A 16133-nucleotide genomic window follows, 5' to 3' on the forward strand; every position below is an offset into this window, starting at 1 on the left:
CATTTTACATGGTGATTATATGTGGATTACGTGGATTTAAGTGAACTAATCTTGAACTGACTTCTAAACTATTAAGCATAAGTATTCCCACTGAATTCACTGAGCACCTTAGTACTTTTAAATGGTTAATATAAAACACTTGCTGAGGAACCTTGACGTAGCAGTGCTTTAAGGGGCCAGGTCATCTACGGTGCTATGTGAGGAAGCTGGCTTCCCATCCATGTCCTTCAGTTGGGCAGAGCAGGCAGCGCAGTGCAGCTCGGGGGCTGGTACACTGCAGGAAAGCTGCGGGATGGAGGGGACTGGGGCTTGAGGGACTTGAATATTCCTCAGCTTCCCACCTTTCCGTGCTTCCCATATGCTCTGGCACTGCCTAAAGCAGCACACATGTTTCTGGTCATATGCTGTTCACTTAGGAGTCACGCAGCTATGCAGAACACCTTCTGTTCAGATCATGGCTAGTTCCATCCCCATAGATAGTGCCATTAGCCCATGGCTTGGAAAGAGTGTTTGATGTCATTTGACTCAGCAGGGGCTTTTCCAGATGATTTAAGGCATGGTATTAACAAGCTGTGAAAGTAGTTTCAGCTAGGCCTTTTTAGCTATGCGGGTGATAACTTCAAAGCACTGAAAATAGGAGTAGGCAGAGGGAAGAAAAATCTTCTAAGATTCTAGCAACGGGGACAGGAATCCTCAGTATGGGAAACCACGACTCGTAATAACATTATAATGAATAACACCTCGATGTTATCAGAGTATCTGTTGCAAAGCAAAGGACTCAGGCACAAAGTCAAGTTCATACACGGCAGCTGTGGTTACTGTGTATACTCTTTGCCTGCAGCAAAAAAGTCAAATACATTAATTTAAGTCTCACTGCAAATGGTTTAAGTGAATGTGTTTCTCCCACATTTGCAAAGATTTGGATTGTATTTACAGTTACCACAGCTCAACGGACACATGATAGTGTGAGGAGCCACAATCGAAAGCATCTGATCTCTTAATCTATACTTCATCAACGGTTCTGCACACACAGGAGACTAAGTGAACCTAAGTGATGCTCCTCAGCCCACTGTAAGATCATGTCCTAGTTTTCTAAACCGAGTACCCAGTAGCTTTATATAGCAGCTGTAGACCATCGGGTTCAAGCCTTAGTAGAGACACTCATAATCTTTCATTTTTTTTGTCTTTTTTTTTTTTATTCATCATGATTTATAGCTATTAATTCACAATGTAGACTATACCTTGCAAATAATTAAAGTAACCTTGGGCCTGGAAGCATACCTTGCATGTATAACTGCCGTATTGAGAGGTTTTTATACAAGCATGCCATTTTAACAATAACAGAACATGGATGAATATACAAACACTGTGAGATGTTGCATCATAGAATACAGGCAATTATTGTGTCCCTTTAGGTCACTGTATTCCAGACCCTAATACTGCTTAAATTCATTATTGCTAGTGCTGTTATCCAGGGTTTAAAGATGTCTTTACATGATTAAGTTCTCTGGCTTTTAAAGTATTGTTGCTGTAGCCAACTCCTTCAACACACTGTTAGACACAAGCACTTCATTCTTATCCTGTTTAATATTAACCATAATATCATGTAATAAAATTGAAACAAAAGTGCCATAGGCCTAATTGTACTGTCACAGACATGTAAATCAGAAATAGCTTTGGTAAAGCTACTGTTATTATGCTGGTGTAAAATTGATGTAAATTAGAAATGACTTGGATGCTGTAGCTCTGCTTTCAGATAACACAATGTAAAGGCTTCACTTAAACTCCTGTATAATGGCTTATGAATGAAATACTCCTCACCTCATCATATTATATGGTATTGTATGCAAACCCCCCCCCCCCCCCCCCGATATTTATAAGGGATGACATAATCTGATAGATCAAGGTAAGTTAATGCTGTGGGGCCAAATTCTGAGCTGTATTGGCTTCCATGAAGTTAATGCAGATCTACGTAGATTTGACTGCCATCAGCATGTAACTTACCATCACTTCCATAAAGCTGAATTGCTTAGCAGCCATGAACTGTAAAATAAGAACCCTGACATAATCTTTAGGTAGATTTTTTCGGGTTGGGTTGGGTTTTTTTGGGTGTGACATTAGGCTAAGGAACAGCATTACAAAGGAAATGTGCCAGACACGGTGGTTACATCAAGAGCTATGAAGGAAACTAGTAATGAAGTCTAGGAAAATAAATAAGGGCAAGTTCAGGAAACATAAGTGAAAATGCAGCTCTGGTATAAATTGAATAATAAAATTCCTGGTCATATTTTGCCATAAATAGTGGTTTGGGAATTTGTCATTCACCTTATTTAAAATTCAGAAACATTAAAGATACAGGGTTCTCTCATTATAGAAGTAATAGAATTCTAGCTATTACAGAGTTAGGGTAATTTAAATAGCTATAGAATGCATTATATCGATAAGTGGAACATCTGTATGAAATGTCCACCTGCTAATATACTACTCAGTGTACTTTACAATGAAATTGCACTTAATCATTTTAAGATGTCTTCTAATGAAGCCTTATCAGGATTAACATTTTGAACACAAATACTTTTAAGCATTAAAACTTCTGCTTTAAATGAGATTGCATTGTCTTGTTTACTCTTGTTGATTAATAAGCAATCTGTTAACTGTTAGAACGGCCCAATTGTGCCAGTGAAAGTAGATTAGTAATTCAGCTATGTCTGTGGGTTCAATCATCATTTCTCTTGAAGGCTTTGAATAAAAAAAATCACTTGCACACTATCCATAGTCAAAGAAAAGATAATATTTTTAGATGTGTATACCAATGTTTTCCTTCAGACTTTCAACTTGGTATTATTGATCAAGAACATAGAGCAGCAAAAAACTTCTTTGAGGAACAACATTTCTAAGTATAAATTCCGATTTTTAATAAAAAAAGTGATATGAAAATCTGGAACCTGAATCCACTTTTTACAGAATGTTATTATTTTGCTAGTAAAATTCAGGAGGGCAGGTCCTGATTTTTTATCAGTTAATTCTTGTGAACAGCTTTGAGAGGTGTGGTGGCTTTTTTTGTTTGCTTATTATGATTAACTGGGGAAGCTTAAAGGCAAATACCCTGTCTTCAAAAAAGATGATAGTTCAGATTTTCTCATGGGGTCATGCACTTTCATCTGTGGCATCCCACAGAGGGAAACAGATGTTGGCAAGTTACAATTTAAATTATTTGGAAAGCTCCCACGTGTGGAGCACAGTCCTGTTAAACTCAGAGGTAGCACAGGCCTGTGATAACAGCTGAATACTTGAACCATGCAATGCTATAAAAGTATAGGGCCTCAGAAGCTGGGCTGAAGTAGTCATCCACAGATGTGTTTGTGCCTTCTGTGCCCTAGCTTCATAGATATTTATTATTATTAAGACAAGTTCAGAGTTAATAAAATCCTGATTTGATGTTGAATGATGGTAGAGTGCGATTGTGGATAAAACCATGCTCAAAACCACCCCATGCCATTAACTGCTTCTGGGTGGTAGCTCCCTCTTTAGCTTAGGCATGTAGGATGCATTATTTATACTGCTGTTCAATAAGATTCTCAGTGTAGTTACTCGAGTTTCTGGCATAGAACCAACATATCCTGGCTCCCATCAATATTCAGCAATATTAGGGCTTAGCAATTGTGTCCCGTCATGCAGTTCACGTCAGACCACATTCATGGTAGCGCTGGAATCAGTATGATAAAATAAATGCAGTGAATTACTCATCTTTTAAAAGGATACAGTTATGACAGTATTCCTACATTTACTTGAATATGGAACTACCCTGGTAATATTTTATGATAACAAAAACATCTGTAAAGAATTTTATACTGAATTTTCTCCTTCCTTAAGGTTTCTCCTCTGACAGGGTACATATGACCCATAATTCCTATTTTTCTAGAAAAATACACATTCTCATTGCATGACTACAGTTCTTTCCCCCTGTTTTTTCCTGAAGAATTTCTGAAGCTGATTACTGTCCCGGTAACTCATTTCAGATGTGTCGCAGCTGAATGAAAAAAAGGGAAGAAAAAAACAGTCTACATCATAAAACTTTCAACATTATTGAGACAGTTAGCTATGTATGGCATTTGTTTGAAGACCAAAAGTAGCTTTACTCCTTCTGTGCTGTTAAAATTAAGACTGAGTTTATCTGAAAATAAAACACTAAGCTTTGAGAATTCATGGAAAAGCTGAAAAAACTATTGTAAGACAGAGACTGGGCACTATTAAATATCAGAAAATAGTTAATGTTTTAATTTGCAAAGTATTCCACATGGATATCTGTTGTTTATCTATCCTGCAGTCTCTATGCTGTGAGATCAAACAGAGACGTCGTGGGGTAGCCTCTGTGTTGCGATTATGCCAGCACCTCCTGGATGACCAGGAGACCTGCAACCTAAATGCAGATCACCAGTCTATGCAGCTGATAATCGTAAACCTGGAGAGAAGATGGGAAGCCATTGTCATGCAAGCTGTCCAGTGGCAAACAAGGTTACAGAAGAGATTGGAAGAAGACTCGGTGAGTAATGGTTGCTTTAGAAAGATCTCATGTGGTTTCATTCTTCACGAGAGACACATTTTCAGTGCAAGACAAACACATTCATCTCGGTGTTTTCTTCTGATGGAAGATGCCATTCCTAGTCTTTACTGCCAACAGGTGAAGCTTTACTTTTTCAGAAAGTTTTGTATTCTGTGGACAGAAATTATTAATAAGGTAAACTTAAAGTATATGTATTCTGTTTGCTGGATATTTAATCTCGTCTGATCCTGTCAAGTAACAAAAAAAATCTTCTTGTGTTGCCAAATTGCTCACTACCTAACAGAACTGGGCCCAGAGATATATTCCACCAATGGTAAATATATTTTGGAAAAAGTATTTTCTGTGTAAGTAAGACTGATTTTAATTAGCATCCCAGCAGTAGATGTGTATTTCACATAGAATTCCATGGGTATGTGATTAATATACAATTCTGTGTTATTTGAATATAAGCAAAATGCATTAATTTGCTTTTATCTCAGGGAAATGATTCCTAAGAGGCACAAGAGCACTCTGCTTAAACCATCCATTAAGTGGCATAAATTAGACAGGTTTTCTACAGCAAAAAACTATATTACAAAGCAGTATCTACATTTAAACAATAAACCATAGGGGGAACAAAATAATCCCTACTGTAAAACCGTTGACTGTAATGGATGAATTGGCTCAGCATGTTTCGTGCTACTATCATAACGCTGAAGTCTGTGTACTGCAGCTACATTGGCAACAATGATAACCCCGTGTAGTGCATACACTGCAGAGCCTTGATGAGATTTGAGAACAAGTGACATATATTTAGCTTACATAATTTTTTAGGCTTATATCAAACACATAAAAGGAAAAAACGCTTGACACTTACATGCTTCCTAACAATTATCTGACTAACAGTGAAATACTACTTTTGACTTCTTTTCGTTAAAGTTGCTTTACAAAAATAACAGAAGCTGTAATTCTCTTGTTAAGTTATAGTAGTGTAATATGAAGATATACAAGACATTGTCCAGAAACCCTAGCAGTTCCTGCATGAAAATACTCTTGGTTTATACAGGCGAAAAATTGGTGAGTTATTGAGGAGGGTGCTGTGGACGAGTGAACTGTTGAAGGTAATAATAATCTGTTGCTTGCCTGCCTTTATCAAATGTTACAAAGTAGGAGTGCTTCTCTGACTGTTTGGTTTATTGGCTTCTTTGTCTCAGGTGCTGAGATAGAAATGGGACCTGAGAAAGGAACAAGATTGAACAGACTTCCATGACAAGTCAAAAGGGGCATGTCTGTGTATGAGGCAACATGGAAGGAAGTCATAATTGAAAAGCAGATGTGTCATTATTTAATAAGCATGGGAGTAGTTGACTGACAATGTAAGAAGTGTAGATAAATGAGGAGAGTCAGTTAACCCCTCAAAATTTTGATCTGGTTGGAAGAAGTGTAAAAATTATGAAGCTACATGTGATTGTACGAAGGTACAGAGAAAAGATTGTTTTCAGCCTTTCCTTATATATCTATGTGCAGAGAGGGAAGTATCAACTAGAGCAGAATGCTATGGGAAACAGCCAAGGAGATCAAGCAAGGGCTTTTACTACATGACCAGCAGAAAAAGGTCAAATCTTAACGATACTAAGATTCATCTCATAGAGCTAGTGAGAGCTGTAGGTGTCACAACTGATGCAGATTACCAGAGGGAGAACAGTCATACTGACTGAGCACGAAGAACAGAGGAGATCTGGAAAGGACAGATCAAGAGTTCAACTTTTTCTGTGCTTAGTTTATGTTGATGGATACTAAGTAGGAGATATTTAAGAGATAGGCAGAAGAGTGGGGTTAGGAGCAAAGGAGTTTACTTGAGTTCTCAGTCCAGAGATGGAAAGTGCAGATATAAGAATGCATATTATAATCTAAAAAGGAGAAAGGGAAGCAGGTAAGGAAAAAGGCTTGTTCAAGTCTACTGAAAAGCAGATGAAGGAAGAACAATTAACAAAAAACACTCAGAAGGTGGAAGCAAGACAGGTGTCCTGGGGGGATTACAGAGAAATTGTTTGAGCAGCCAAGGATCAGGTTAGGAAACCTAAAGCCCTGATGGAATTAAATCTGGCCAGGGACATCAAGGACAACAAGAAAAGCTTCAATAGTTGCATCAGTGATAAAAGGAAGACTGGAGAAAATGTGAGCCCTTTCTGGAAGGAAACAGGAGACGTGGTTACCTGAGGTATGGAGAAGGCTGAAGTGCTCAACAACCTTTTCACCTTGCTCTTCACCAGCAAGTGCTCCAGCCACACCATCCAAGTCATAGAAGGTAAAGGCAGGGACTGGGAGAATGAAAAACCACCCACTGCAGGAGAAGATCAGACTTGAGACCATCTAAGGAACCTGGAGGTGCACAAGCCCGTGGGACCTGATGAGATGCATCCGCGGGTCCTGAGAGAACTGGCAGATGAAGTGGCTAAGCCTCTATCCATTATATTTGAGAAGTCATGGCAGTTTGGTGAAGTTCTCGCTGCCTGGAAAAGGGGAAACAGAACTCCCGTTTTTAAAAAGGGAAAAAAGGAAGACCCAGGGGACTACAGGCCAGTCAGTCTCATCTCTGTGCCCAGCAAGATCATGGAGCAGATCGTCCGGGAAACTATGCTGAGGGACATGGAAAATAAGAACATGATTGGTGGCAGCCAACATGGCTTAACTCAGGGCAAATTGTGCCTGACAAATTCGATGGCGTTCTGTGATGGGGTTACAGCATTGGTGGATAAGGGAAGAGGAAATGCTGTCATCTACCTGGACTCATGCAAAGCACTTGACACTGTCCCACATGACATCCATGTATCTAAACTGGAGAGACACAGATTTGACGGCTGGACCACTTGGTGGATAAGGAATTGGCTGGATGGTCATACTCAAAGAGTTGTGGTCAACAGCTCAATGTCCAAGTGGAGACCGGTGACGACTGGCATTCCTCAGGGGTCGATATTGGGACAGGCGCTGTTTAACATCTTTGTTGGTGACAAAGACAGCGGGACTGGGTGCACCCTCAGCAAGTTTGCTGACGACACCAAGCTGTGTGGTGCAGCTGACACACTGGAGGGAAGGGACACCATCCAGAGGGACCTTGACAGTTTTGAGAGGTGGGGCCATGCAAACCTCATGAAGTTCAGCAAGGCCAAGTGCAAAGTGCTGCACACGGGTCAGGGCAATCCCAAGCACAAATACAGGCTGGGCGATGAATGGACTGGGAGCACCCTGAGGAAAAAGAACTTGGGGGCGTTGACAGATGAGAAACTCAACAGGACCCACCAATGTGAGCTTGCAGCCCAGAAAGCCAACCTTAATCTGGACTGCATCAGCAGAAGCGTGACCAGAGGTTCAAGGAAGGTGATTCTGCCCCTCTACTCCACTCTCGTGAGACCCCACCTGCAGTACCGCATTCAGCTCTGGAGCCTCCTACATAAGAAGGACATGGACCTGTTGGAGCAAGCGCAGAGGAGGGCCGTGAAGATTATCAGAGGACTGGAGCACCTCTCCTGTGAAGACAGGCTGAGAGAGTTGGGGTTGTTGAGCCTGGATAGGAGAAGGCTTCAGGGACACCTTACAGCCACCTTCTGGTACCTAAAAGGGGCTTATGAGAAAGATAGGGACAGACTTTTTAGTAGGACCTGTAGTGTAGGACAAGGGGTAATGGGTTTAAACTGAAAGAGGGTAGATTTAGACTAGATATTAGGAAGCAATTCTTTACCGTGAGGGTGGTGAGACACTGGCACAGGTTGTCCAGAGAAGCTGTGGGTGCCCCATCCCTGGCAGAGTCCAAGGCCAGGCTGGATGGAGCTTTGAGCAACCTCGTCTAGTGGACGGTGTCCCTGCCCATGGCAGGGGGGTTGGAACTAGATGATCTTTAAGATCCCATCCAACCCCAACCATTCTATGATTCTATGAGAACACAGAGGAGGTATAAAAACAATCTAGAGAGCAGAAAAATTCCGGGCAGAAGTTTGTTGACAATCTGATCAAGTGGAGTGAAAAGTAAAACAGAAGCTGGTAGAATAAGGATCATGAGAAAATGTGAGAGAAATTTAAAGGGAATTAAAGGAAGAAACAGAATTAGTGAGAATCTAGAATGAAGCTGGATAGAAAATGGAGATAGGACTTTTGAACAATACATTCACATTGAAATGAGAGGGAAGGCAAGAAATAGAAAAAGATATAACAGAAGATAAGTGCCTCTCAACAGTGTCAGAGAGACAACATTCTTGAGTTCTGATGGTAATGAATCTGGGAGAGCGGGAAATGAGAACAGAAGTAAGAGAAGTCAGCAGCGAAATAGGCTGGTCAAGTGAGTGGGTTAGAAGACAAATACGAGACTGAGGAATAGGTAAGATTAATAAAGAAAAAATGTAATAGTAAAGCTTTTTAATTCTTTTGCGAATTGCTGGTTATATTTTTGTGATAGTTCCATCTTCAGAATATTTTTAGTCATATTACTAATATATTACATCAGTAGTTCTAGTAAACTGTTGGTTAGTGCTACATGAAATGTTTAATGAGTTGACTGGCAGCAGAAAAAAACAGTTGAATTTTGAAGCTTCAAAACTAAATGTGTGCAGTGTTAGGCAACCAAACAAAGAAAATCTTTCTTGGAATCCTGAATGTTAGTTGCTAGAGGCTGATACCTGCTGGGTGTGTAACTGCCCAGGAGAGACAGGACTCAGTTTCTGCTGTGTTTCTCTAAAAGGTGAAGTACCAGAAAGATGAGGACTTGCCTTTTTCATCTGCAAAATGTATCATTTTGTTTTAGTAATATGTATCTTCTATCGAACTTGGAACAGAAACAAGTTGCATTTGTGAGCTAACTCAGTGCTGAAGGGAGGTCCAGGTTACTGTGGTGATAGCATATACTCTCCTTTTGCTTGTGGGCAGCTGCCGTGCGGAAGCAGTTTGCTGTTTATATCTCCAGTTACTCTAAATAAACTGTTATGAGCTAATTAGAGCTTGGCGCTGCTCTTGCAGCAGGAGCGAAGGAAGTCTCACGTTTCTGTTTGGGATTGCCACTGACCGGGAGTTGAGGCATGGTGGGTCTATGAGTACAGCACCTTGCTTGATATATGGACTCTAGGAACCTCACAAGGTGCGTGCTGCTTTGTTCCCACTTTGCCTGAAGTAGTCTAGAGTTATTTGCTGGGCTAAGTTGACTTTCTCGAGGCAGGGGGTGTATCGTTCTTTCTGCTGAGAAATGACAGCCTTTAGAGCTATCATGATGCTCACCTAATTTTCAATGTGGGCTGTTTATAATAATATGATTCTTTGAAGTATGTCAGTATCTACAAGTTTCTCATGTTGATACATCTGTATTCTCAACATTTAAAGATGCCCCAGTCACTGCAGAATTCAGGTTTCTTTGTCTTCCCTGGCCTGAGTTGGCATGTTCTAGCCTTCCTTTTCATTCAGTTCCTGTGTAGTCATTTCTTGGGTAGGTACCAGAACTGTTTCTTCTGCTTCCCTATCTCTCTGTATTTGATGGAGTGCCAGTCTTGGCACACAAACAGTATCCCTTGGTAACAAGTCTTTATTTGTGGTTGCCCACAAAATACTGTAATTTATGAAAACAAATGAGATGGTTTTATACCCTGATGGCATCTGACTCATTCATGGCATTTGACTTGCTGACAGTAAATAATATAGCCCAAATGATTATATTGCCTCATATAAGTACAAGAGTCACTTGCATCTTTACTGTTGTCTTAATTTGTGTGCTTGGATCTTCCTTTGTCCTGTTTCTGCCCCTTTTTACATTCAGTCACTCATCTAGGCCACTCAGAGCATTACAAAGGTATGCTGGAATTAACCACAAAAGGCTTTTCTGTTTCTTTTGAATTGTTTGTCTACATTGATGGTTTTCAGCAATGTTTAATTTTGCTCAAATTTTGCAATAGTGAGCACCATAAGTTTACAAATAAGAAGATATTAACATGTACTACAAGCACATAAAGTCTGGTAAAAGATGTCCTCATACATGAAAAGTTATGTCTAAAATGTGAAATTATCAGTAAGAATCACTGCAGAAGGATGAAATGTGGTTAGATTCAGTAGGCTAATCTAGCTATAAAGTATTCGTACAATGAAAAAAACAAAGATTACTTTTTTAAAACAGCAGGACACTTGTCTGCTGGTGGAAGCAGTCCTAATCTGTTTGAGCAAAAGAGGTTTTTATTTCCTACACCTGTTTGGGTTTTTTTGGTGTTTGTTTATTTGTTTGTTTTTGTGGTAAATTCTTTCCCCCCAGATTTATCATTCCATAGTTTGCTGATATAATATTATACGTCACCTAAATTTTTGCTTCAGAATTAAACAGATACCTTATAGTTTGCCTAACAAGACCCTGCTAGCAATCATCTTAAAAGAAAAAGGAGACTGTCTGGCAATGGCAACAGCAATAGCAACAATCTTTAGTCAACTAAACCCAAAATTGCCATCTAAAATTTCTGCTTAACAGCAGGAGAAGCTTTAACACACTATGCACTTTCCTTTAAAGGGTCTAGTCTACCTGAAAGACTGAACAGTTAAAAAAAGCATTTGGGACAGACTCAGTCATGGCCATGTCCACAAGTTTACAACAGTTAAATCAAAGTGGGAATACGTTGGGTTTTTTATGTAATTTTTCATTTTTTTAATCTTCTGCTCAGCCAGTAGTATACCCAATGTAAGTTATTTTCATTTCAGTCAGTTGTTCCAGCTGCTATAGGTGTTCACAGTTTGGGGGTGTTCTGTCCAGGTCAGATATGAGTCTGTATAGAAAGCTACAGCGAGGTGACGTGGAAATTCACTTTTCTGGGACTGTTTTACCAATATTGGAATATATAGAACTGTTGTACTGCCGCTGCTGGGAGAAAGACAGAACTGTGGTTTCTAATGGATTTTACTTCCTAAGTTGCAATTCAATATTCCTGCCTTTTTGGTGACTGGAGAAGCTGCTTTGTCTCCAGACTGCTCATTCATTGAATGAGAAACATATCTGTTTTACAGAGCAGACAATCTCTTTTCTTATTCAACAGAGAGAGCTAATTATTGAAGGGACAGTATTAATCATGCTTTTAAAATGGAGATTTTGAGCTAAGGCGATTTGGGTTAAGGTGCTGTAATTCTCACATTATCCTGAAAATGTCTGAAATATTCATTTGTCTGATCACTAAGTTCACTACTACGCTTCACGAAAAAAAAAAAATTAATTTCTCTTGTTCTCCTGAGTCATCCCATGTGTACACTGTACTGTATGTCCAGCAAAACCCCCACCTCTGTTGGCTAGAAAGTATGCTGTACATCCCGCCACATAATTGAAAATAATAAGGCCACAATAAATGGGATGGCCTTGGGGTATAACACCCAAGGGATTCAATTGGTGTCGCTTTGCATCAATGTCCATGCATCATGGTAATTGAGGTAACATAACCAATTACCACATTTTAATTAGAGTTGTAAGGACTTGGGAAAATTTGCAATGGCGCACATGGAGGAAAAAAAAAAAAAAAAAAAAAAAGGAACCTCCTTCTTTTCCACAAGCTTGTTTCTGATGAGGTAAAGAGCCTGTTTAGGATTTTTTCCAACATCCTCTTAGTTTCATTCTTTATAATGCACTTCAAAAAACAAACTGTTTAAAAATGCTATATCACTTCTGATCTGGTATCTTTATCCTTTTTCTCAATATATCTGTTTCCGTGATGCTTTCTGGAAAAGAATACAGTCTTTAATAATACTAGGCATGGTGTCTTCCCTTCACTTCTGTGTATTTAAGTCACTGGTGCAGTATTTTTTCAAGCCATGGAATGACACTTGTTCTAAGCTTAAAAGAAAAAAGCACAAAAAAACTTCCTTCAGAGGTAAAAAATGAATTTGTCATTGTTCAGTTATTTGTTAGATAGCTTCAATAGACAAAACCTTGTTTCCTAAAAGATCATTATTTTATCACAAGCCATTATTTTGTAAGGTGAGATCTAGCTAAAAATCTTGCATAAAATTTAGAAGTTCATCAGAAATGCCTAACACAGCAAAGTACTGAGTGATGATTAACTTAATCGGCTGAGCAGGGCACACTACATGTTTTAAAGTGTTGAACACCTCTTATACGATCTAGCCCCCCAAAAGTAATTATTTAATGACTGATGTTTGAACCTTTACACATTGTTTTCTTCATTACCACAAGTAGTTGGTTTTTTTTTATATTTGACCTCTTCATATAGTGTATGACTGTAAAACCTTGATTGCTTGTATTTGTTTTGTCAGTCATCTTGTTTTACTCATATTTCAACACTGAACACTGCTCACTTCAGTGCTTCCTTAATATATATATTTTTTAAGTGAATGGGCATTTCATTGTAGAGTCTTTGATGTGATACACCATCCTCATACTTGAGGTCCTTACATTTTTGAGCTTCTGGGTTGCATTGTGTTCCTGATTTGTGACATGGAATAATCATCTGTAGGATCTAAAATGAAATTACTTAAATGGTGAACATAGGTCTAGATTTTTCTTGGACTTTAATTGGAGATAGTTGATAGGCCCCACGCTCTTGCAAGAAATTCTATATTTCTCATAATTTTTTTGAGGACCAGACATAATTATGAAGGCAGCCATAACAGCAGTATGTAGAGTCTGGATGATCTGGAAAAACTGAAGCTGGTAAAGTCCTTCTTGTTGAGCAGATCTTGGTAAAAAAATTGCAGACCCAGCAAAGTTAAATAAAAATTCAGAAAAATGCTTGTTATATTCTTGATAAAATCTCCTGAGTGGTCACTTACAGTGATAGGTTTTTAGAGTGAATAGAAAGAAAAAAGAATACATTTAAGTCTTCTGCAGAAGACTCTTCTCCATCCTCAGAGGCTGCATAACTTTCTGTCACAGCTAACAGTACAGGGTAACAATCCATAGGTGAAATACTCCATGCAATGTTACCAATCTGCTAAATTATTCAACTGTTTCCCTCGCTCTGGCAGATATCATTACGTTTTGCCATGGCTTCATAAAATGATAGGAAGCCTGAGATGTGTATTCAAACTCATAACCCCAGCCAAACCAGAACAAATTCCAGTCCTCTAAGAGAGCAAACCTTCAGAGGGGGTCATCTGAGCTCACTACCACCAACTTAGACTTCTAGTTGTTGCTCTAATTTTAATTATGTTATGAACTCTAGTTGTTGATTGTATTGGGCAAGAAGAGGTTAATGGTTAATGCAGACTCGAGAGACTAAGGCAACCCTATTTTACTATTTCACAATCTCTGTTAAACCATAGTAAGTCTCAGCTCTCCCCCTGGAGAGGATGAAAAGTAAAGGTACGTGCTCCTAACTTTCTCTAGAGTCCCAGAAGATGATTTGGGATTACACTGAGTTGTTACAGTTGAGAGCAAATGTACTCACCAATTCTACTTTTTTGCTTGTCTGACCTTTGCTGTTTTCCATTAATGAAAAGGGAGCATGCAACAGAAAATCTTCACGTGTAGCACAGTTTCAGTGTGGACAATGTTAGGAAGAGGCATTCCTGTGGAGCCTCTTACAGCGCAGTTTATCTTTGCTCCATAAGGTGAACAACCTAGAGCAGAAAGAGTAGCTCAGCATTCTTGCTCTTTCAATCATTTTCTCTGCACTGAAATTTCCAGACCTAAAACATTTCCTGCTAATATTGATAGTGTTAATTACATATTAATTTTTAGTTTACATTACAATGAAACCTACAAGAACATTTCTTGTAGCTTGTTCAACCACAATCCTACATTGGCAAATTTCAATCACCATCCGCCTCAGCTGGACTCAGTATACTTCTTTGAGGTGTGTATTTCTCTTCTGTGGCTCCTTGCTAATTCTGCAGACGCATTTAGGCTTTTTGCCCTCTCCAGGGTACCCAGCAAACTTTGTGACATGAGAGGTGAAAGTTACTTTTTTGTTGTTGGTGTGAGTATAGGAAGATAAATGAAATTACATGAAAAGTAAAGAGTTATTTTAATGAGAAAATCGATTGCTGTGATACTTTAGTTACTCCAAGCCCCCTTTGATATTTTTTTTTTTTCTTGATGAAGCACACAACATTTCTGTGCAGTATTTGAAATTTACTTGCTTTTTTAGAAGAAAGGTTTCTTTATGAGACTGGGAATGCTTCATAATGGTTGATCATGTTTTTAAACAAAAAGGCTGTAAAAGCAAAATAAATAAAGCATATGTTTCCCAATATTATTTTCAAACCAAACATGGTTGCATGATCATGTATAACTACTGTCCATAGCTCATACTGACTTAAGGTATTCAAGGCAGAAAATACCATGATCATAGTGTTACAGGACTCAGCTCTTGGTGTTATAATTAGCTCAAAGCATAGTGTGTGAATCGGGTATAAAATACTGCATCTGCACTAATGGTTTTGTAGTAGTGTCCTGTGAGCAGTCTGTTTCAGTGGCTGACAAGTCTGAAAGTCACAGATACTTTCTTTTTTTTTTTTTCTTTATTATGTTCCATTATGTTAGGGGAAGAATGACATAAATTTGCTGGCTCAGTGCCATAAAGTTTTGGATATACACCTACAAATATACATATATAGTCATATCTTAAAATGATTACTTCTTTGGATTTCTTCTGTATTCCTTTTCTGGTTAATTCAGGTTTAATCTGTTCAATTGTATAAATTCAGAGAGAGGGAAATCTGACATAGTTTGAAGTTTGCTGAATCACTTCATTATAGCTCAGGAACATTCAAGGCTGGTCAGCGGTGCTGTGTTACCCAGTGAGAAGCGGGAAATCTTTTCTTTTGGGCATATACAAAGCTTCTGTGTTCATCCATGCAGCCAGAAGACATTTCTGTTCCTCAGCTATCTACTGGTAACTCTGTGTTTCAGACTGGTGCTGTTCCAGAGTTGGGTGAGGGAATTTTATAGCTGGTAGAAAGTTGATATTGCTTCTCTGAGGATCTGATGGTTTTTAAATGGTTGGTGTTTACAAACCCTCAAGAGATTTAGAATGCCATTGAGGCCTTCAAAAGTGCCATTTTATCACACGGCCCTGTGATTGAACATATGATGATGAAAACACTGTCATATCTCATAGGCAACAGCATTTGACCCCCCTTGGTGGTGTATCTAGCATTCTTAATTGCTTTGCATTTATAGATAACTACAATATTAGTAAATCGACTTGCCACAATTCTTTAAAATAAATATTCCACGAGTATTCAGAAAAATTCAAGTTTTGAGACAGCAGAATCCAATCCTATAAAATCTGGAAATGTGATATTTGTGACTTTGGGATGGGGAAAGTCAACATCACAGTAGAAGGTTTAGGTCTTTATAGCATGGTGGCCTCTGGTCTACCAGCCATCCGCCAATCTATTCACCTCTTTTTCCATGCGACAAATTGAATAATGGTCGAAACAGTGTGGGTAAAACACTTTCCACAGCTTTGATAAAGAGACATTCTCTGCTCCTGAACTGTTCATTAAAACTGTAAGATGCGTAAAATCTTAAGTGAATTCTCAGGAATAATCAGTTTTAGTAGGAAAAGATGTAATCAGAAATTGGAAGCCTGATGTTTCCAGTGCGTGCAGATGCTGAAAGAAC

At 38.9% G+C, this 16133-nt stretch overlaps 1 protein-coding gene across 2 annotated transcripts in view; it reads left to right on the forward strand.

Moving 5' to 3' along the window:
* Positions 1-16133, forward strand: part of AKAP6 (A-kinase anchoring protein 6) — a 287417-nt gene that overhangs the window by 250412 nt on the left and 20872 nt on the right. For both annotated transcript variants that reach the window (XM_037395841.1, XM_037395842.1), the window contains exon 12: positions 4328-4543. In XM_037395841.1, coding sequence (XP_037251738.1) covers positions 4328-4543 — 216 coding nt within the window. The remainder of the gene's footprint in view (positions 1-4327; positions 4544-16133) is intronic.

This window comes from Falco rusticolus, chromosome 7 (genome assembly GCF_015220075.1).
Source record: "Falco rusticolus isolate bFalRus1 chromosome 7, bFalRus1.pri, whole genome shotgun sequence".
NCBI classification, from domain to species: domain Eukaryota; kingdom Metazoa; phylum Chordata; class Aves; order Falconiformes; family Falconidae; genus Falco; species Falco rusticolus.